At 45.5% G+C, this 22,658-nt stretch overlaps 1 protein-coding gene across 1 annotated transcript in view; it reads right to left on the minus strand.

Moving 5' to 3' along the window:
- ZNRF3 (zinc and ring finger 3) overlaps positions 1–22,658 on the minus strand; it is a 125,633-nt gene that overhangs the window by 49,060 nt on the left and 53,915 nt on the right. The window contains exon 2 of the mRNA XM_081801876.1: positions 8,866–8,991. Coding sequence (XP_081658002.1) covers positions 8,866–8,991 — 126 coding nt within the window. The remainder of the gene's footprint in view (positions 1–8,865; positions 8,992–22,658) is intronic.

The raw sequence follows: 22,658 nt of genomic DNA on the forward strand, positions 1-22,658 counted from the left end.
GTTGACAAGAACATTAGCTATTTTTGATGGGCTTTTCTGCTGGCCGGTAACACCACCTAGTTTCCTAGGACAGCCTCATTTGTGAGAGCCTGGTTCAACTGGAGGGGACAAGGGCTAGAAAGAGTGTCCACGAGCCAGGCTTCCCCTGGTCTGGGGAGGTGGGAAGCCTGTGCTCCTCGGATTGGCAGACACATTATTTGTTCTATTCACTCAGTCTATCTTCAAAATTCCCTTAAGCCTCTCAGTGGATTTCAAATAATGGTTTTGTTAGCCTTTTATAGCTGAAAATGTCATGGATCTACTTAAAAAAAAAAAAAAGGTATTGTGCTTAATATAGCCTTTTAACTAAGAGGTGCCTGGAAGATTTAGGTAGAGAAGAAAAGCATCAAAATAAGAGTTTGATTTTTACATCAGACATGTGACCTTAGAATAAAAGTTGGTATTCCCTGAGTTTTTCCTTTTTCCATTCATATCATGCCAATCTTTTCCTCCTGATCTGATTTCTTTTACTAAGTTCCTTTCCTGCTTTCCTTTTTAACCAAATATGGGAGGTATTTACCCAAGTGTTCCCTAAAATAAATCCGAAGAGCCTTCCAAACTTCCTCTCCAACAACAAACCCACCTCAGCTCACCTTAGAAAAAGGGCTTTCATCCGCTTGGTAGGAGCAAGTTTAGAGAAGGAAGGAAACTGATACTTGTGGGGAATTCACACATTCCAAAAACTTGACATACATCATTTTTTTAATCATCACAATGATCTTCACAGAGGGGGATATGAAGAAATGGAGGCAAAGAGAGATTTAACTGGCCCAAAGTTACCCAGCTACAACTGGAGTGGAAGAAGCACCATTTACACCTAGGCCATACGGCTTCAAGATCCGGGCTCTCTGCATTCCTCACGTGGAAGCACAAACATGCTCGAACACTGAACACGCATTTCACCAGAACATACCACAAAGGCTACCATGAACCTGTCATTATACTGGAAGGCAGTGGGGCAGGGAAGGAAAGGAAGGAGAAGTGGAATTTAAGGCCTTCGTAGGGAGAGAAAATCTGTCCGTCATAAGACAGGGTGTCTCATCTGGGACACTACTGACATTTGGGGCCAGATCATCTTTGTGGGGAGGGGCTGTCCTGGGCATTGTAGGATGTTGAGCAGCATCCTTGGCTTCTATCCACTAGATGCCAGCAGCACCCCCAACCCCTACCCCCAATCCCTCCTGGGAGGGCACATCTCCAGGTGAGAACCACTGCAATAAGAGGCTGTGGTCACAGTGCCCCATGTGCTTCCCTAACTGGAGGAGGCCAACGCCTGTAACCGGCCGCCTTCTCCCCTTTCCCACAGTGAGTCAGACCCCAGTCCCACCATCCCGCTGGAGACGGGAACCTCACACTCAAGAGTGCTAAGTGGGGCTTGGCCTATGGACCAGGGCACTCAGGTACCCGAGGAAATGCACGTCTGTGACCAAAAACCCCAACGAGAAAGGCAGGCTGAAGGATAAGACCCGCCCCCCCCAAGACACACACACACACACACACACACACACACACACACCCTTACAGGCTCTTAACTCTGCAGTCTGATCCAAGTTCCCACACGTTTTTGCCTTAAGCAAAGGCCCATCTAGTTAAGCCCTGTTATTGAAGGTCAAGGCGGAAGGTTATATCCCAATGCAAGTCTCAAAATAGTAAGATCTTTTTTACTTAAGTTCTTTAAATTCATTGTTCAGTTATTTTTTATTAAATATGGAAATCAGCAACCATCAGTTTTATTCAAATTATTTAAACTTCAGAACCAACACTCTTTTGACTCGGGTACTACAGAACAGAATAATTTCATGACAACACGTTCACCTCTGTTCCTGCATCATCCTCAGTTTCTGCTCAGAGGGAAAGGAGAGGGAGAATTTCAAGCAGGCTCCACACCAAACGCGGAGTCTAATGCGGGTCTGAATCCCACGACCCTGAGATCAAGCGCCCCTCTGCTAACCTTGTAACAGGGCTTTTCCCTCAGCCAAGCTCTAGATGATATTACAGTGGGGATGTCATGCTAGGTCAGTGCACTCAAATCTCTGATCTCCTCTTAGATTCTTAAAAATTAAGAACCCCAAAGAACTTCTGTTTCTGTGGGTTATATCTACTGATATTTACCGTATTAAGAATTAAAACCGAGAAATATTTATTTATTTTTAAGTAAACTTTACACCCAATGTGGGGCTCAAACTTACCACCCTGAGACCAAGAGTCACATGCTCTACCAACTAAGTCAGCCAGGTGCCCCAAAACTGAGAAGTCCTTAAAACACAGAATATACGAGCACACGTTCCCTTAGCTGACAGAGCAATGAAGTCACCACATAAAACGATGCCTCTGGAGAATCCGTGATTCGGCAAGTGACATCTCAGTGTTATTATGAAAACAGCTCTGGTCTTGTGGGACCATCTGTGGGAATCCCTAAGGGTCCCCTGACCACATGGTGAGAATTGCCATGCTAGATCAACACCCATACCATGATTTTATCAGCTTTTTACCAGAGAACCCAGAGAAACAATGCCCAGAAAAGAAAAGCCCCCATGCAGAAAGGCTGGCCATTCATCATCATGGGGTGACGGTCCCCTTTCTGGCTTATTCCTCGTCCATTAAGCACCAACTACTGCCTATCACTGAATTATACATCAGGTTCTGCTTAATATTTGGTGAAGAAACTCAAACATCTTTGGATTGCAGTTAGTGTCATTTTCCTGCTTTCTGCTACGGCATGAAAAGAGAATACAAAGAAATCTGTTTTCTCCCAAATTCTCTATTGAGGGAGTCGCTCTTTGGAAGAAATCTTCCTGGGGGTAGCCTGATGTCCAAAGGGGGGGATCTAGTCTCTGTCCTCATTGCTCCTGAATCCTCTATAACCTGTCTTACAGGACGCGGGGTTTGCTTTCCCCCAGGACCCAGCAGAAGTGATCATCACTCACGGTGGGATTAGGCGCATCACTTCAGGAACCAAATGCTTCCTTTTTCTATACCCACTGCCATCAAACTGTAAAAAGCTTTAAGTAATACCACTTCTTCTTTACCATGGGAAAATACACACAACACAAAACTTACCATTTTAATTCTTCTTAAGTGTACAGTTCAGTGGCATTAAGTGCATTCACAGATTTGTGCAACCATCACCACTGTCCACCTCCAGAACTTTCTCATCTTCTTCCCGAAACTCTGTCCCCGGCGAACCCCCCATCCTCCCCTCTCAGCAGCCCCTGGCAACCATTGTTGACTATTTAAGTAACAGCATTTGGAGCACCAAAAGAAATGGGAGGGAGAGGATGGGTCACGAGGGCTTGTATTTTATTTAGTGTTTCCAGTCCTACCATGACCAGCACTTGACACGCACGGTCTCCTTTAGGTGCTGTTCCCACCGAGGACGTGGAAATGTGCCGAGGGACCTAGGGACTGTTCCAGGTCACAAGGGTTAAAGGGTTGGAACTGGAGCTTCAATTCAAGTTAGTCTGATGTCTAAACCCAAGTCTTAACCATTATAGGCTCCTTCTCCTCCCAACCACCCTGAGAAAATTAAGTCCCTTTGACTCTGTTTTCTAACTTTCCAGTCATTTTGGCTTCTAGGGTCTTTATTCATTCTTTGCGAAGCAGTTACCAAGACACTCTGGGGGCTGGATGTGGGTTGGCGGAGCGAACGTCAGGGTTCAATCCTCTGCCAACCTCTCCTTCTGTGTCCTGCTACTCCTCCTACTGGGAGAGCTGGGATTATAGACCAGAGCAGTTTTCCACCCTGACACACACCATCGGCCACGCTGCCTCTACATGTCACATTTGCCTAAATGCGACAACAGAAAAAGAGCAGATGAACAGACTGGGGAAATACGAAGGCAAACACGAGGTGTCCTCAGCAATGCCACTGGCTTGAATGTCACCAAACCACTGAAGAAAAGTGACGTCTGGGCACCACTCACTTCCCAGAAACACCCAACAGCGAAGAGTAACCTGATCCTTCCCTCTCCAACCAGCCTAGGGAATGAAGACTACACTCCTCAACCTGAAAGCCTCTTTCTTCCCCAGCAACTTTCAATGCCCCTTGAAGAACTTCTTGCTTCCTTTCTTTCTGCCCTGTTCCTGGAGCTTATTCCCCCATCTCTCCCAGACTCAGACAGCCCCTCTCTGTAAAACTCACCTGACCCCTCCACCCCAGAGATTCACCTCTCCTCACAATTAGTGTCTGTACCAGGGATCGGGCCTCAGCTCAGGGCAAGGAGAGGAACGAACTCTTCATAGTACACATGCGCCAGAGAAGTCCCCTCCCACTGGGGCCTCTCGGACTGACTCAGGATAAACTGAGGACATCACCCACCAGCTAACGATCCCATATATGACTTGGTAACTACAATGGGGTAGCCCAGCACTGCCCCCCACCAGCTTTCTTCTGGAGAGCCTTCTTCCTCCCACTCCCCACACATGGCTGGGCAGGAAGCTAAGTTCTGTGTGTTCCCAGCCCTAGATCACAGCTGAAAGTGACCACCGGATACAAGAGGGGCCAACAAATCCCTTTACTGGAATCCTTCAGGCTCGAAACCAAGAGAGTGTCAGGCCCAGATATGGGGGGGGGGGGGAGCTATGTATCCTACCAAGCAGGTGGAGAGAGAGGAAATAAAAGCAGATATACAGAAGACTCGGGGAGGGGCCACTGGCACTGAGCCCCAGAGTCGGGTGTTCTAGAACAGCAGCAGCACCTCTCATGGGTTCCCTGATGCCAGCCAGGAGCCCCAAGAGCAAATCCCCTTTTAGCTCAACACAGTTCAAGCTGGGTCTCTGTTAAGTGCAACCAACAGTCCTAACCAAGCCAGTGGCTACTAAAAAGCACCCGATTTTTATCTACAAACTAGTGAAGACAAAAGGGGGCAAGGGGAAGAAACTAACACAGATGAGGCAGGAGAACCGTCTTTATCTCAGATCTCAGGTCGGCTACTTGGCAGCTGTTTGATCTTAGGTTACACAGACAATGTCTCTGGGACTCGATTTCCTCGTTGTAAAATGGGAATCTGGACACGATCCCAGAGTCAGTCTGACAATGAGAGATGCTGCCTGGAAAGCTTTTAGTGCTCAGCGAGCACCCAACACATGACGGCTGCTTTTACGTTCCCGTCAGGCGTTTACCACGAGCCAGACTCTGTGGTAAGTTCTCCGCAGACATCTTGCGGGACCCCTGACATGATGAAAAGGGCAGCACCAGCCCCAAGGGGGGGCACGAGGGCCCCCGGACTGATGGGATCTTTCGGAGGTCACTCTGCCAGAGCTGGGTCTCAGTGACCTGAAATCCCCTGCCTTTCTTGTCTTTTCATGCATTTCCTCACACTGTCCTCCTAAGCACCAGAAAGAGCCAGTCCGCGCCTGTTGACCGGCCTTTCAAAACCCTCCCTAAGGCTCCACTCCAATGTGGGATGAGGGGGAGAAGAGGTTTATTCTGCCTCCATTTATGGAATCTGGGCCAGGCGGGCTTTGTTAGAAACTCCAGCACATCCTGTGTGTTCCTGCCATGAGACCCTCCATTACGTGGACGGGTCATAGGAACTGAAGCTAGTAAAGCCAACCTTCAAACTTCTTTCCTGTCCCGTAAGATGCTTAATAAACACTGTTTGAATTGAAGGGTTAAAATGCCCAGGACATAAACACAGATTCCTGCACTTTGGGGATGGTTTAAGACTCTTACTTTCAGTTAGCAAGCTCCTCAGAAAGGTCAATTTCATTCTACTTTAATTTCTTAGCACTTAAACTGTCACAGGTAACCCAGTCTGCCTTTCAATGCTGCAAAGAGAATCTCCCCCAACTAGAATCTCAAGGGAAGATTTTAAATGACACAGAAGTTGAAAATACTGGAAGAGTAAGGAGGCCGTAACAGCATCTTAACACGAAGTGAAAAAGAGAGGCCCAGAAAGCCAAGAGATTTGTTCCGCGCTTCGTGTGATGCAGGGCCTGGCCTGGTGCCCTGGCTGGCTGTATCCCTGTGGGGGGCTCCCTCTCACCCCAACTCTGCCTCCCTAGCTGATCCTACTGTCTGCCCTGCCTCCTGCAGGATTGAAAAGATTATAAGGAGGGGGATCATAAATCATTTTTCTCTCATGAGTTATAGTGTTCCCTTCTGAGGAGTTCAAAAGCATTCAGTAATAAACCAAGGTGATGAGTTTATGTCTTTTGCTTTTAAAATGAAACTTTATTTGAACTCCTGGAGAGGCATTTACAGTTTTTTTAATTTAGGACATTCCTCTCTTGTTTCAACATTTTGCCCCATGGCATTTTCTGTGGGCGGGTAGGTGATGGGGGGGTAGAGGGCGGAGGAGGGAGAGGGGGTCTGTGTCTGGCCCAACACCCCCCCCCCGCCCCCGCCGTTCTCCCACAGGCTTTTCCGAATGTCTGACAGAGTCCTCCCTTAGATGTTTTTCAGCAAGTCTCAACATCTATATGGAGGAGTCCCTCCTCCCACCCCCACACTGACTTGGCTGCAGTTTCTTGCTTTTGTGCTTCTCTCCACTGCCCATCGCCTTCTTGCCATAGCCACCGAGAGCAAAGAAATGAGAGAAAAGCATGCTATCTGCAGGAGACAGGGCTGCCCACAAGGCTCACTTTGCGTTTCTTTATCCTAGTCTCTTGCTAGGGGCTCAAAAAAAAGGAAAGCGCAGTTAGCAAAGTTAATAAAATCAAAGCTGAAAACAATTACACTTTAAAATCAGAAAGGAAAAGAAAGAGGAAGGAAGGAAGGGAGAAAGAAAAAAAGGAAGGGGGGAGAGAGAGATGCATGAGTCATCACACCTCCTGTACAGACCCAGGCTCTAAACAAACGTGGAACTGTCTTGCTTTGTCTGGCCCAAGATTTTTGCTAATGATTTTATTCAGGTGTTAAGCCAAATTTCAGTAACTAACCACGTGTAAATACCGCATGGCCACCACAGAGCCTTTCCAAACAGAAACGTGGTGGGGGGAGAGGGCTGTTGCTTGCAAGCAGGTAGAACCACACGCTTAGCTTCTGCATTCAATAAATATTTGATGAATGAATAAACCCAAGAAGTACTTAATGATTTCAATATATGTCTAGGGTTTTTATTCCCCCTGGCTTTGCAAGCCAGCAGGCCAAACCATACAAAACTCTTCAAGTAAAACCACTACACGGTTGTTCCAGGTGGAGGAAGAAACAATTGGGTCCCTGGGAGCCCTGTTCCAACCCACTTATAGACACAACAGATGCAAAGGTGGAACTCCACTGGGTGGGGGCGAAGCAAATTAGGCCAAGTTGCTGAGCCCTGCATAGCAGCAGCTTAAGTATAGGAGAAAATATTACTTGAGGAGTGTACTACCTACAAGGAAGGCAGTGTTCCTAACCTTTAGATGTAGCTGGCATTTCTCCTAGGAAAACACTAAAGTATTCTCAAAGGGGTCGCTGCTCTCCTAGCATCATTAAGCAGCTCTGGCCAACTATTTAAACGATGAAGTATCAGGGCCTGGGTCACCTAAAACACCTTGATTTGACTTCATAAACTGTAAACCAAACAGGTAATAATTCCTGGGTTGGTTTTTTTTTCCCCCCCTATAAAAGAGCAGGAGAACTTGACAAGCGCTCAGAAGCTTCAGAAGACAAGTGGGACATGAAAATCATAGATTAGACCCTTAACAGTCTCCTGGACCCAAAGTCTTTCAGGAGACTGGCTGGGACATCTTCAAATCTGAGAAAGGCTCCCCGTCAAGCACCCTGCATCAAAACCACCTCTTCTCTTGCCTGGATCCCCAAGAGGTCAGGAACCAGGACTGTTTTTTCCCCAGCTGTCTGCCCATAGCTTCTGAGATTATTAAAAATAAATAAATAAATAAATAAATAAATAGATAATCAATCCAGGCAATAACACTATCCTTAAGAGATAGCGCCTTTTCTCCAACTAAAATTCTCATAGCTTTCTCCAAACCTTTCTCTTTAACAAATGATCCAGTTTAAAACAGATTGCCATCTGTCATATTTTAAGATCATTGGTGGATAGTTTCCCAAAATAAATTTATTTCTATCTTAACACGGCAGCCGGAGATAATGCTGACCCCTCTTGGCTCACGAGTCTTTTTTAGTCCAAATGGGATGACAGCAGCCAATGTCAGCAAACATTTTTTGAGAGCTTGCTCTGCTGGCTGTTCGCATCTCATCTCACCTCCTAACCATCCTATGAGGCAAGTTCTAATATGGGACCATAATTGCTGTCTGCCATTCTGAAACCAAAAAAGCTCTAAAACCCCGAAGTCTTTCCATAACTTACTTGGCAGCAAAACTTAATGGACCTGAGCTCACTGAGAGGCAAAGCTACCCTGAACTAACATGAGGCTGTTTAGATTTTAGTTATCCCACTTAATGTGAATATCTGTATAGTCTGCTACACAAATAGGAGTGTGTTTAATTACTGAGAATGGTCCCAGGCCTCCTGGGGGGGGTCCCTTAATATAAAATATGCACAGCCTTAATACCTTTCTAAACTCCCCAAATCTCAGATTTCTGAAAGCTCTGTCCCCAAGGGCAGAAGGTATTGTGAATCTCTATTATAAGACACAGAGACTCCTTGAGGGGAAGTGACTTGCCTAGAGTCACAGAGTGACTCGAGATGGAGCCGACTCTGAGGCTGGCAGGCTCCGTCAGAGTCCGAGCTCGGAGGCACCGTAGTGGGGCCTCCACAAGACATGTCTTAGTCCTCATCCTGCCCCATTCAGCTGGGAAAGAGTGCTGGGCCTGCATGGCTCTTCTCTGTAACCAACTGGGTGAGCCACTGATGAAATGGGAAAGCAGAGAATGCCAGTCAGAAGCGAAGCGATTCAGAGGGCCTGGCGCTTGCTTACCTTGCCCAGGACAGTGAGGCATGGTTTCGGGTCCAACTCTGGCTGTTCCAGCTTCACCACACCTACCCAGCCGTATTCATACAAGTCCTCTTCATCGTTGTTATTACACAAGCCCAGTGGGTGCATCTAGGAGACAAAGCAGGAAGAAAGCTTCAATATATAGGCCGCAGGTGTGCTTGACCCACACTGTAAGTGTCTCAGACTCAACAGTGAAAAGTCATCTCAAAACTTAAAATTAGGGATGCCCGGGTGGCTCCGTCAGTTAAGCGGCTGCCTTCGGCTCAGGTCATGATCCCAGGGTCCTGGGATAGAGGTCCGCAGCGGGCTCCTTGCTCAGCAAACAGCCTGCTTCTCCCTCTCCCTCTGCCAACCCCCCGCCTCCCCCCCGCCGTGCTCTCTCTGTCAAATAAATAAAAGCTTAAAAAAAAAAACAACTTAAAATTAAATGGGGGGGTGGATTTTACAGATGTTTTCTCACTGCCCTTTTTTTTTTTAAGTTTATTTACTTATTTAAGTAATCTCTATATCGAATGTGGGGCACAAAACCCATGACCCCGAGATCAAGAGACGCATCCTCCTCTGAGCTGGCTGGGCACCCCACTTTCTCACTGCTTTCTAAGTGGTGGTCACCCGAGGTGGACACCAGCTGATGGGATGAAGGGCAAGAAAAATCACATAACTCCCATATAAATGCCTATCTAAATTCCTGTGAAATACCATGATATTTAGTAGCAATTACAGATGAAATTAGCTAGGTTAGTTATCCTAGGCTATTTGGCTTCTAATCCTTAAAGACACATCTGTGGCAAGTTATGCAAGAGGACCTGGAAACACATTCAGGAATTTATGGAAAGACCAACGGACATACGGCAGAATCACCAGTATAATTAACAAGCTGTTTAAAAGGCCACCCCTGGCTACTGGGGAACAGGTGAAATTCTTTGAGGATTTTTTCAAAACGGGCAAAGCAGGAAATCAAAAATAGGAAGAAGAGCATCATCAAATTTTTGCTAGTAAAAGTGCAGTCAGTGGAAATGTAACAACAATCCTAAAGTCTGCACTCACGGCTCTATCACTGAGTCTTATCAGGCCCTTGAACCCCCAGTAACAATCTGGGAAGAGGAAATCCTCATAGATAAACTAACTGGTCAAGAAATTAACGAGTCTAGCACAGTGCTAAACTCTTTACATAACTGGAAGAAATGTGTACAGACACAAGAGACCTAAGAACCCACTGTGGTTGACAGAATGATATCCTCCAAGGCTGGCCTCCAAAAGCTGGAAAAGACAAGAAACAGACTCTCCCTAGAGCCTCCAGGAGGAATGTCACCTACAGATCCATTTTTGACTTCTGACCTCCAATGCTAAGAGAATAAATTTGTGCCGCTTTAAGCCACTAAGTTCATGGTAACTTCTTAGAGCAGCAAATAGGAAACTGTTAAAACACTCTCTTTGTCCCCCACTCATTTTATAGATGAGAACAGAAGTTCAAGAGAAGTAGCTTTTCCAAGACAACAGAGCCAGCGAGTGGCCGCTCCCACAGGTGACCTGGCCCCCAGATTCACAGTCTGGCGCCTTCCCACTCCACTTGCTTAACTTTACCATTGTCCCTTCCTCCAAGAGCTAGTCATCTGACTGGGAGGGAAAGACCAAGTGATTAAATCTTTGGGAAAAAACGTTGCCAGCTCTAAATTCTGTGGTACTAGAGTTGGAACACAAATGTAGAGGGGGCAGCAAGAGTGGCTGGAATGTTCAGGGAAGCCCTGTGCAAGTGCTGAGCTGTGAGCTGAGCTTCAAGGAAAAGTCACATTGGTCAAGGAAAAGGAGAGAGAGCAGGCAGTGGTTCCAAGCCTGGGGAGGAGAAGCTAGAGGCTGGAGGGGGCAGAGGAGCAAGACCAGTCTGGTAAGTATGAAGGACCACAGTCTACATCGAGAAGGAGAGAGACAGGCTAAAACTAGAAAGGTGTTTTGACACCAAGACAATTACCACAGTTTCTTGGGTGGAAGAGTGCACAGTGGTGTGCCCAGCCTCGAGAGGCATCAAGAGTGGACGAGTGAAGGATGCAGCCCAGAGACGAGACAATCTTGGCAATTCAAAGGACCAACAGGAGGGGGTTGCACAAGCCCATGAGGCAGGTGGGCAAGGGGTGCTACAAGGGGTGGCCAGCAGCTCTCTCTAGTGGGTGAGGAATAATCCATCCCCTGTGAATTCCAATGCATGAGACAGAGAGCCCCGGGATATCCAATTTTTGCCTGAGTCCTCAGGCTTGATGACCGTGCCCAAAGGACAAATGAAGATTCCGCCCCTGAAGAACCCAGGCCACTCTAACATGTTTGGTAGTTTATTAAATGATGAGCAGCCTGACATGCAGACCTCTGACTGGAGAGGAAATGGGTGAGAGTGATAAGCCAATTGTACCAGCAGCCTGTTATCTCCACCACCAGGAAGGGGCTCCCTGCCCAGCTCAAGTCGGCTCCCTGAAATCCCAGGCCCAATCATGGCAATGGCAAACACACTGCTGACCCTCTTCTGCAGTATTCCATGGGTATTTTTAACCTGGCCACATGACTTGAAGATTTCCAGGTGGAGAGTTGCTTTTTGTTACTTACACACGGATGAGGTTTGGCCCATGAAAGAGAGCTACACTGGGGGAGCTGAGGTATGGTGCAGGTCTAAGACCTGGTATCTACGGTTCCACTGATAGGAGATTGTCCAGAATAGGCAAATTCATAGGAACAGAAAGCAGATTTGTGGTTGCTGGGGAGTGACTGCTTATTGGGTCCAGGGTTTCCTTTTGGGGTAACGAAAATGTTCTGGAATCAGAGGACGGTGAGGGATGCACATTGTGAATATACCAAATTCCTCTGAATTGTATACCTTAAAATGATTTAAATGGTAGGGGCGCCTGGGTGGCTCAGTTGGTTAAGCGACTGCCTTCGGCTCAGGTCATGATCCTGGAGTCCCTGGATCGAGTCCCGCATCGGGCTCCCTGCTCGGCAGGGAGTCTGCTTCTCCCTCTGACCCTCCTCCCTCTCATGCTCTCTGTCTCTCATTCTCTCTCTCTCAAATAAATAAATAAAATCTTAAAAAAAAAAAATGATTTAAATGGTGAATTTTATAGAAATTTCTCCAACAACAAAAAAGTTTTAAAAAAATGTCCCAAGAGTTTACTCAGATATGACTGCACTCAGCTAACGTGGGGATCCACAGGGGAGGCCAATGGGGTTGCCACCCTTCCAGAGCCTAAGCCAATTACAGCAGCCCTTCTGGAAACCATGTCTTGCAGGACACTGTCCCTGAGAGATTAAAAACAGGTTCTTGTAAAAGTGACTAACACTGAGGAACACTCCATAAGGGATTCAGGATTTGCTTTTGGAAATTAAAGCTCTGCAGAGGCCTAAGGGTTTTCAACCTTTGCAAACACCAGGATTTCCAACCCTTTGATTATAGGCCTATTTGTGTATACTACGATCGTGCTACTTCATGGGGACACATTTAGAGAAATGCTAAGTTAGTTAGAACGCATATAATACGTGCATGAGAGAATAAACCTAAAGTCAATGAGATTCAGGAAAAGCTAAATGCCCTTAAATGCTGAACATCCACAACGCAAAGACTAAGGGGTATGGTGGAAAGAATGGAGGGATGGTCACAGGCAGCTAGAGAGAAGAGGTGGCCTGGGAGGGCCGGTGGGATGTGGGGAGAGGAAGAAAAGGAGGCTCAGGAATGGGAACCGAGAACAGCAGAAGCAGGAGATGCCCAAGCCTGGCCCTTTGCAGCCCTGGTGGAGAGGAAGCGGCCGTGACCAGACCGGAGGCTTATGCTGTGAAGGGGCCACATGCCAGGAGAGGCATGTCAAGAGTGCGTCCGCAGGCATGCAGAAATCTGAAGTATGTAAGCCTCAAACACACCCGCTGGTCCGGGTCCCCTCGAGGCTGTCAGGCCTTGCGCCCTGGGCCATACGTCGTGCCAGGCGCTCTCTCCCTCCTCTGCGGTCACACCCTCCCGTTCTCCTCTAAGACACCCCAATCAAATCTTCCACTGACACTGCGGGGACTGTTAGCTCCAAATGGCAGCTCTGTCAAGGGTGTTGACTTCTGAACATGGATCAAAGACTTAAAAACTAAAAGGAATTTTTCGAAAGTGCCAGTGGGTGCAATCCGTTGGCGTGGGTTGTTTATTTCTTCGTGGAGGGTAAAGAGCCCACCAAAATCACATCTCAGAGGATTGAAAACCTACCTCGCTATCTCTGCCACCTTCCCAACTCCACCCTCAGTGCTTTCTTTCCTGAGTTCTTTATTCCAGTTTACATTTTCAGGTGCCCAACTACTGGTCCTATGAATTCAACCTCAGCAATGTCTAAATATTGCATGATTGGGGTCTAAATACTGTACGACTGGGGTCTCTGTCAGCTCACCCCTGATGACAGTATCAGCTTCTGGAAATGCCTGCCACCCCAGGCCTCCAACCATTTATACCCTAGGGTTCTCTTTTCCCAAGGGCTCCAACTTACGAGCTCAGCAGAATGTTTTATAGGGAAGTACAAGTAGCCATAACATGAAAATGCTCATCTGTGAACTGACCTGTCTCAAAGGATGGAATATTCTAGGCAAAGGCATGAAACACAAACAAATATGCCACATCTGAGGATATCGAAGAAGAGGGTTTTCTCATAATTAAGTATTTACTATGCTATCATGTTTATGTATTTTATTTACTCCTTACGGCAACCCCTTGCTAACTGTTGGAATAACAATTGTGACTAGACATTTTAAGTAAGTTGCAAACTAGAAGTGCAAATCAGCAGCTGATGCAGAATATAATGGAGCCCATAAAAGCCATATTAGTCAATAATAGGATTCCACTCAAAGCCAATCGCAAACAATCTAGTGAAAGATTAAAGAAGAAATCCACAAGAGAGATGAACCACAGAGAATGATCAAAGAATTAAGATGGAACTTTGGAAAAAGTAAGGGAGTCCTCTAATATTTTGGAAAAATTACTTTATTTATTTATCTATTTTTTTTTTATAAGATTTTATTTATTTGCGAGAGAGAATGAGAGACAGAGAGCATGAGAGGGAGGAGGGTCAGAGGGAGAAGCAGACTTCCCGCTGAGCAGGGAGCCCGATGCGGGACTTGATCCCGGGACTCCAGGATCATGACCTGAGCCGAAGGCAGTCGCTTAACCAACTGAGCCACCCAGGCGCCCGAAAAATTACTTTTGATAATCCTGTTGCTGAAGTCAAACATAAGAGAAAGATGCTACATCCATACTCTCATACAATTTTGCTGAAAATATCCCAACACTGCCCACATGGGATTCACTCTGTCTATGGCCAGAAATCAATACATAGCTGCAATTATAATTTAACTTGTTAAGTTAAAAAATAAACTATTTTCCATTTCATTTTTCAAGATAAAGCCCCAAACAATTTCTTTCCACTATTTACTAAGAAATACCAGATCCTGATTTAAAAAGATCCCAAAGTCCTGTGTCGGGTAACAATCATATATAGAGAATGCGGGAGTCCTACATATGAAATGCACATATTCTCCTGAAAATTCAGACAGACACTGCTTCCACACTCTCCCTCCAGACAGCCGTCACATAAAAACCAGGCTTGTTAATTCTTATGTGTTGACGCCAGCCAGTGACATATAGGTAGTGACTACATATAAAACCTGTGTCCCCTTCTGAATGCTAATCATTCAAGATTAATCTTAGATATACTTCAGTGAATGATGTCTGAGCATGTTAACTTTGAGCCTAATGTGGCACACGAGCATTTAAAAATTATAGGCATTTCTGAGTTTATTTTCTTTTTTAAAAAATGTATTTATTTTTAGAGAGGGGGGAGTGGCAGAGGGAGAGGGAGAGAGAATAAATCTCAAGCAGATGCCCCTGCTGAGTGCAGAGCCCGGACGTGGGGCTTGATCTCGAAACCCTGAGATCATGACAAGAGTCGGACACTTAACTGACTGAGACACCCAGGCGCCCCTCTGAGTTTATTTTCTTAAAATGTTTGGATGTGTGGGGTTTACCTGATCAGGTGCTTGAAATGTGGTAAGTTTTTGCCTTGATATTTTTAAGAAGGTTAAAAATGGCTGACTTGTGTGTAAGAACTCAGGGACGTTACAAAGAACTGCTAATGAAAACATAAAGAAACAATCGAAAAGACTAGGAAACCCAGAGTGGAACTTGACCGAGACCCCACTGGGCGGAGAATACTGTAGAAAGGGAAGGATGGCCTGGAATGAAAAGACAAGCAAAATTCCTGGGACGGATCCACGGAAGAACAGTGCAAATAACCAACCAGCTACAATTAAAGCGTGAGACTATAAAAGAAAATGTGTCCTGTGTTATAAGTTTGGCCTCGTGCTATCAGAACAATAACTTTGGGATGCTCGATGTTCTTGCTTAAGTCAGATGAAGGAAAATGCCCAGTTAATCCTTTACACGAGGTCTGACATTATCACAAACATTGCATTATTATGGCTCTTGCTCTCTTACTCCTGGATCTTGTTCCAAGAGGTGTTTTGGGATGGAAAGAATGAGAGCTTCGGAATCAGGCAACCTTGTGTTTAAATCTCACTCCTGCCTCTTAGGAGGCACATCAACTTGGGCAGATGACTCAATTTCTATAAACCTCGATTTCCTCATCTGTAAAATGGGAACAATATCGTCTGCCTTAATAGGGTGCTAAAAGGATTAAAGGAGATAAAACATATAACCACAGTAACATAGGGGATACTCTGTCAGTAGAAAAGCCCTCACCTTCTTCACTTCCTCTAGACTTGTCATGTTTGCTCGAGCTTTATGCCTTTGCCTAGAATACTGTCCTTCGAGAGACCAGCTTCACTGCTACTCCTTCCATGCAGCTTTCTTGAATGCACCAATACAGATGGCTACTTCCACCACCACATCCCTAAATGCTTGGTTTGGTGCTTGCCACAGTTCTTTCAGCCTCCCCTCTAAGACAGGCACCTGCTTCTAGAAGGAGAGTCTTACAGGGGTCCCCTTTAACCCCAACCAGAGCATTGTGCTCAACAGATGCTCAATAAGTGACTGCTATGGGGGCACCTGGCTGGCTCAGTTGGTTAAGCGTCCACCTTCGGCTCAGGTCATGATCCCAGGGTCCTGGGATCGAGACCCGCGTCAGCCTCCTTGCTCAGCAGGCAGCCTGCTGCTCCCCCTGCTTGTACTCTCTTTGCTGTCTCTCTGACAAATAAATAAAATCTTAAAAAAAAAAAAAAAAAAAACAGCTGGCAGAACAGCCTTTGGCTCGAGGTCGGCCTGATGCCATGCCTCATGCTTTGTTTTTGGTAAGCCACTTGGGTCTGTGCTCAACTAAGTGAGGGACCAGGGCAAACAGGTCAGGATTTAATCAAATGCTGCATGAACTTTAAACAACCTGGCTCTTTACAGTCACTGATTATGAGGTGACCAAAGACATCCTCAGGACAAAAAAGATTTATGGGCAATGGACAGGAGCAAAGCCTGTTCCTTCTTGGTTCTGCTGTGGGACCACAGCAGCTGAGCATGGCTAAGGCTTCCTACATACAGAGAACACACTTCTGCCCTTCACTCAGGCAGGCTCATTACAGCGCTTTATAAGGGCAGTGGAGGGGGAAGAAGAATAGAGGATGTGCCCCCTCCCCCCAGAAAAAGCAAAACCTCAAATTTTTCCAACCACATCTGATCTCAGAAGCCACTGTCAGCTCTAACAAAACGAGAATAAACCAAGCTCCAGCCAGGCATGGGCTCCAGGGCATGGGGAATCCAACAGAGAAGAGAAATGAAGAATGATGTCCCAGGATGACGGCCGTAACCAGTCCGCTGGGTGAGCAGTCCAGAGGGGAAGAGCTGCAGGACAGCCTCCTCCCCGCAAAACGAAAACGAACAACAACCGGAGTCAGTACCCAATGGGCTTGACAGTACTGACAAGAGCTTTACAGTTCTGCATAAGAGAATGAAAAGTGATAATCATATAGCAAACTAAAGTAATGGTGCACAGTGGGACAATTATTAACTCCAGAAAAAAATTTAAAAGTTACACCAGAACTATAAACCATAAACAGGATATGGCCTGCATGGCCTGGATGAAAAGAGTGACGGCCATAATAATATAAACCCTGATCTAAACCATAATTGTGATGCAGCTCCATTGGAAAAATGTAGAGATGGGATGTGGGGGAAGGGGACAGGGGAAGGGAAGGGAAGGGAGGAGGGGACATAAGACAAAATCTTCACTTTCCATAGTAGGATGTAAAAAAAAATTTTGTTTGTTTGTTTAATGGACTCAAACTATGAGGTACCAGTTATAAGCACATTATTTAGAAATAATTCACAGAATTTTAGAAATATTCACAGAGACAAATAGAAGAAACCACTAAATAATTGAAAATAGTTGCCCCTGGGAATAGCAATCAGGGATGCCAAAGGGTAGAACAGAGGAATGCTCTTTTTTTTTTTTTTTAAAGATTTTTTATTTATTTATTTGACAGAGAGAGACACAGCGAGAGAGGGAACACAAGCAGGGGGAGTGGGAGAGGGAGAAACAGGCTTCCCGCTGAGCAGGGAGCCAGATGCGGGGCTCGATCCCAGGACCCAATCATGACCTGAGTCGAAGGCAGACACTTAACGACTGAGCCACCCAGGCGCCCCGAGGAATGCTCTTGTTTATAGTAAGTCATGAAGTAGTCTTTGCCTTTTTATAAGCATATACATGCTTTATTTTGATTAAAACCTTTATGCACTGCTGGACAGAAGACCCTTCCTCCACGTGTCCCAGCAGATTCTATGGGTCCTGTGGGGAAGCATTCCATCAGACCAAAGAGGGACCCCAGAGGCATCCTGCAGAGGACAGAGGGTCCTCGGAGGGAGACTCTGACTGGGACGGCTGCTCTGAGAGCCATCCAGGGCCTGGGCTGAGGATGGCTGGCAACAAAGCACAGGGATGACTCAGGGAGACATGGTGCAGAAAGAACCAGAAGGCTTCACCACCCCCACAACCAAAAATAACTCCCAGGGGGCACCACAGTGTGACGTGGATTTGGGTGTTATACAGATGGCAGACACGATAACCAGGGTTATTGTTCTGAGAAGCCCCAATCTTCCCCCAGACACACAAAGATCCTATAACCTCTAGAAGAGGCGATGAATATCCTACTTGGGTTTCCAAATAAGGAGCTGTTAAAGCAAAAGGACTATCAACAAACAATGCCTATACCTGACTGTCATGGCTGCCGGATATCAAACATCTGGTTTTATGCTGAAATACGAAGATGGACCTTCTTCAAACTTCTCAGAGCCCGATGAGGTTGACTATCATGGTTTCCCTGTTTTGTTAATAGACAAACAATCTATGGGAACTTCAAAGCCAATAGACCATGCCAGACAAGGTTAAATATCTGGAGGAAGAGAACTATGTTCCCTTGAGTACGAGACACCAAGCCAAGCTTTGAAACCAAGACCAGCTCTTTAAGAAGCTTTCAGTACAAAATCCTTGAGATATACTGGTGCACTTTCCACACGTCTGAAAGGACAAAACTGAAACCCGGGCTGGGGGTGCTCTTATCCAGGGTTACAATATCTCTCTACTCCCTCAAGTTTAAAATAACTTCAAAAGGGCTGCCTGCTTCTAAGTGGGTTACTGTTACACAGGAGCCAAATACTGAACTAAGAGCAGGAGAGACATTTCACTCTGTAATATTATCTCATCAAAAAAAATTCCTGGGGATTTAAAAGGGAAACTTCCTTCCTTTTGTCCTTTTGCCGCTGCCAGCCAGGGTAGGGTGTCACTGTGGGACAGAGGTTTACCTGAAACAACAGCCCCTGGACCTTTTCTTAAAAGGTGTGGTGGCTAGAATCAAGACAGAATGTATGTGAGGGAATGGAAAAGGAGAGCCCCACCTATTTTTCTCTTGAATCACAGGGATGATTTTTTTCTGTTCTCTGTGCAAAGAAAAAGAGAACTCTCTTTGCTTTTTGAACAAACCCAGTTTAAACCTTTTTTCTGGATCTAGGATCTAGAAGTACTTGAATATAGTAGCCACCCGCCGCCGCCCCCACCCCCCCATGCCCATGTGGTCACAGCAATGGGGACAGAAACCTGTCCAGACACAGAAAGGAGCTGGCTATTGCTGTTTGCTGGAACTTTCCAACTGGGAACTGCCTGAGGATTAAACCAGCACTTCTCCACTGAGGGCTCTGGCTTTTAGAACACTAAGCTGGAATCTCCTGCGGTGGGTGTCACTTTGTAGAGAAAAACCAAGAACAGCCTCTATTCTATCAGGTTCTCCTGTGCCAAAAGAACCACCAAGAAGTTGCTTGTAAGAAGCCGGGTGAGGCAACAAGTATTTCAAGTCCACCTTCTCACTTGAATATCCTGCATCCCCCTGGAACTTCCCTCTGTCAGAGAATTACGTTGAAACTTGGGTGTGGCTGTGTGTGTATATCTCATGTCTGACTTTACCAACCTCCACTTAGAACTTCCATTTCCAATCTCAAATAGGTAAAGAGATGTTTCATAAGTTAAAATTTTTTTTTTTTAAAGATTTTATTTATTTATCTGACAGAGAGAGAGACAGAGAGGGAACACAAGCAGGGGGAGTGGGAGAGGGAGAAGCAGGCTTCCCGCTGAGCAGGGAGCCCGATGTGGGGCTTGATCCCAGGGCCCTGGGATCATGACCTGAGCCGAAAGCAGACGCTTAACGCCTGAGCCACCCGGGAGCCCCCATAAGTTAAATTTTTAAAAAAGTATCCAAGAGACTACAGGAAAGCATTGAAAACATTAAGCAAAAGTTAATTCTACATCCATTCTTTTTGTTTGGTTTTAATGTTTTAGTTTTTTTTTTTTTCCATTTTTTTTAAAAAAGATTTTATTTATTTATCTGACATAGACACAGTGAGAGAGGGAACGCAAGCAGGGGCAGAGGGAAAGGGAGAAGCAGGCTTCCCGCGGAGCAGGGAGCCCAATGCGGGGCTCGATCCCAGGACCCTGAGATCATGACCTGAGCCGAAGGCAGATGCTTAACGACTGAGCCACCTAGGCGCCCCTCATTTTTTTTTTAAAGTAATGTGCACACCCAACATGGGGCTCGAACTCATGGCCCCAAGATCAGGAGTCACATGTTCTACTGACTGAGCCAGACAGGTACCCTCTATATCCATTCTTAAAGTAACTTGAAGTAACTCATCATATGGCTACCAGATGACAAGTTTTAATCTCTACCCAGAAATTCACTGACATAGTTTTACTTCAAATTGCAAGGCAATGTAATAAAGGACACTTGATTGGATTTTTTAAAGATTTATTTATTTGAGAGAGAGAGAGAACGGGGTGAGGAACAGGGAGGGACAGAGGGAGAAAGAGTCTTAAGCAAACTTCATGCTGAGTGTGGAGCCCGACGCAGGGCTTGATCTCACGACCCTGAGATCACAACCTGAGCAGAAACCAAGAGTTGGACACCCAACCAAATACACCCCCCAGGCGCCCCTTGTTCTTTTTTTTTTTTTTTTAAGATTTTATTTTTAAGTAATCTCTACACCCAACACAGGACTCAAATTCACAACCCCAAGATCAAGAGTCTCACACTCTACTGACTGAGCCAGCCAGGTGCCCCCCTGATTATTCTTATTATAAAAAGGTAAGGATTAGGTGCTTACACACAACAGAGTTACCGAATCAAGAGGAAAGATGGAGAGGAAGGGGTGAAAGTGTAATTCTCATTCTTCCAGATTGAAAAAGAATGCTAGAGGGGTGCCTGGCTGGCTCAGTTGGTAGAACGTGCAACTCTTGATCTCAGGGTCATCAGTTCAAGCCCCACGTTGGGCGTGGAACCTACTTAAATAAATAAATAGAACAGAATACTAGAAACAACAAATCATTAAGACTACGTGACACTGGTCTGAAACCAGAAGAATAAGACAAGTGGAAGAGAAATTCCAAAAACACATTTAAATTTTTCATAAGATCTTAATATGACACCAACCAGGAGTAACATCTGGCTCTATAAAGGAATCATTTAATAAATTCTGTTGGGCAGGTAGGTAGCAAGGTAGAGAAAAGTTCAATCTGACTATCATAAATTATTCTGAGAAATGATGAGGTAGCAGGAGTTGCGGCAATTCCTTTAGGACAATTAACAAGCTAGTTGAGCAACAAAGTGGACAGAAAGAACAATGTATTCTTAAAACGTCCCCATATGATCAGCAACAGAATAAAGATAAAACAGGAATGAAATGACAGAAGTTAAGGGATATACATAGGTCATAGTAAAGAAAAGAAAAACCACCAATCTCATTGCTGATTAATGCACAGCAAAATTAAAGTAAATCAATGCTAAACCCCACTGAGGGAGGGCTGTAGGGAAAGACACATGTAACCACGCCTGGCCACACTGTGGATTGGCTCAATCTGGGGGGTGGGAGGGGGGCAGCATCAGTCTAGTAATATGCAACAAAGCCCAAGCTCCTTAGGTCCTTTTCTCCCAGAATCCCCTTTTTAGAACAGATCCTGAGGATGTAATCTAAAACAAAGAAGAAACTTTACACAATGAAGTCTTAAAGCAGTCCTCTTCCAAACTGTGAAAACTTTGGAAAAAAACTGCACCCTTACGGACCATACTATATAATCAAGCAAAACAATGTGCATAATTTATGGGCAATTATGTAATCACAAGAAGATAATGATGAAGAGAACATGGTATAAAAAGCACCATGTGTGAAATTTTAAGAAAAGTTTGTGTGTACAATGAAGCCTATTGAAAATACCACCTGCCCATGGGCAGACACTGAAAGCAAACAAAGAGTTTAAAAAGTTGGTGGGTTATTAGAGAGTAAGGACAGTGGGAGGTTTTCCTTGTTTGGATTCCGGTACAGTATTCATTTAAACCAACATCTGCTGAGCACTGCCCCTGTGTTGGGACACTGGGCAGGAAAAGGCAATTAAGATCTGGGCACTCCCTTGCTGTATTGTTGTTTGATCAGCAGTTTGAAAAAAAATTCTAAAATGTATGTATTTACACGGACATAACAGGTGACTGAAATCCGAAGCTCACCAGGGCTTTTTCCTATACATCAGCTCTATGTGTAACACAGTTCCAGAGTAACACATGGCAGGGCTAGGTGGTAATGCATCCTCAAACAGATGTGCTGCTTTTCCATGACAACATGCCTCCAGTGGGCTGGCCCAGCACGACTGAGTGCGCTCTGGAAAAAGCTCTCTGTATGAGCTGGGAAGCCAGGCAGTGTGAGTGTGCACCAGCTACCAAGACAAGTACAGGCTGCCTACAAGTGCTCAGCAAGAGAACACAAGAGAAAGGTATTGTAAACCAGCTCATAGGGTGAAATCAACAAGAAGCACTGTTGTAGTCCCTCTACAAGTAGCAGTTTAGCTCTGATTGTCCTAGTACTTGCTCAAGAGAACAGCTGATCACAGAAAAACTTCACGAAGTCACACCATAATAATCCCTTTCCTTTCTTCAATGCACACAAAACAGGTGGACAAAAACACTCAAAACAAAACCAAGGCTAAAAATCCTTTCACCACATGCCCAAAAATACACATCCCCAAATATTACAATAAAGTGCCAGTCGGGGGTGGGGGTGGGGTGGGTTCTAAATAAAGACAGTAACTCCTGAGATTTGAGGAATTTCTTACAAGGAACCAGTGGATAGAATAAGCCCAGCTTGCTGTAATCTTGAGTAGTTTTCTGAATGCAAAGAAAGGCAGGCCTTTGAGAGGCAGGTTCATTACTTCCCAATCAAGATTCTAAGTTCAGTTTTA

Source organism: Leptonychotes weddellii, chromosome 13 (assembly GCF_054177405.1).
Source record: "Leptonychotes weddellii isolate Sample4059 chromosome 13, ASM5417740v2, whole genome shotgun sequence".
NCBI lineage: Eukaryota > Metazoa > Chordata > Mammalia > Carnivora > Phocidae > Leptonychotes > Leptonychotes weddellii.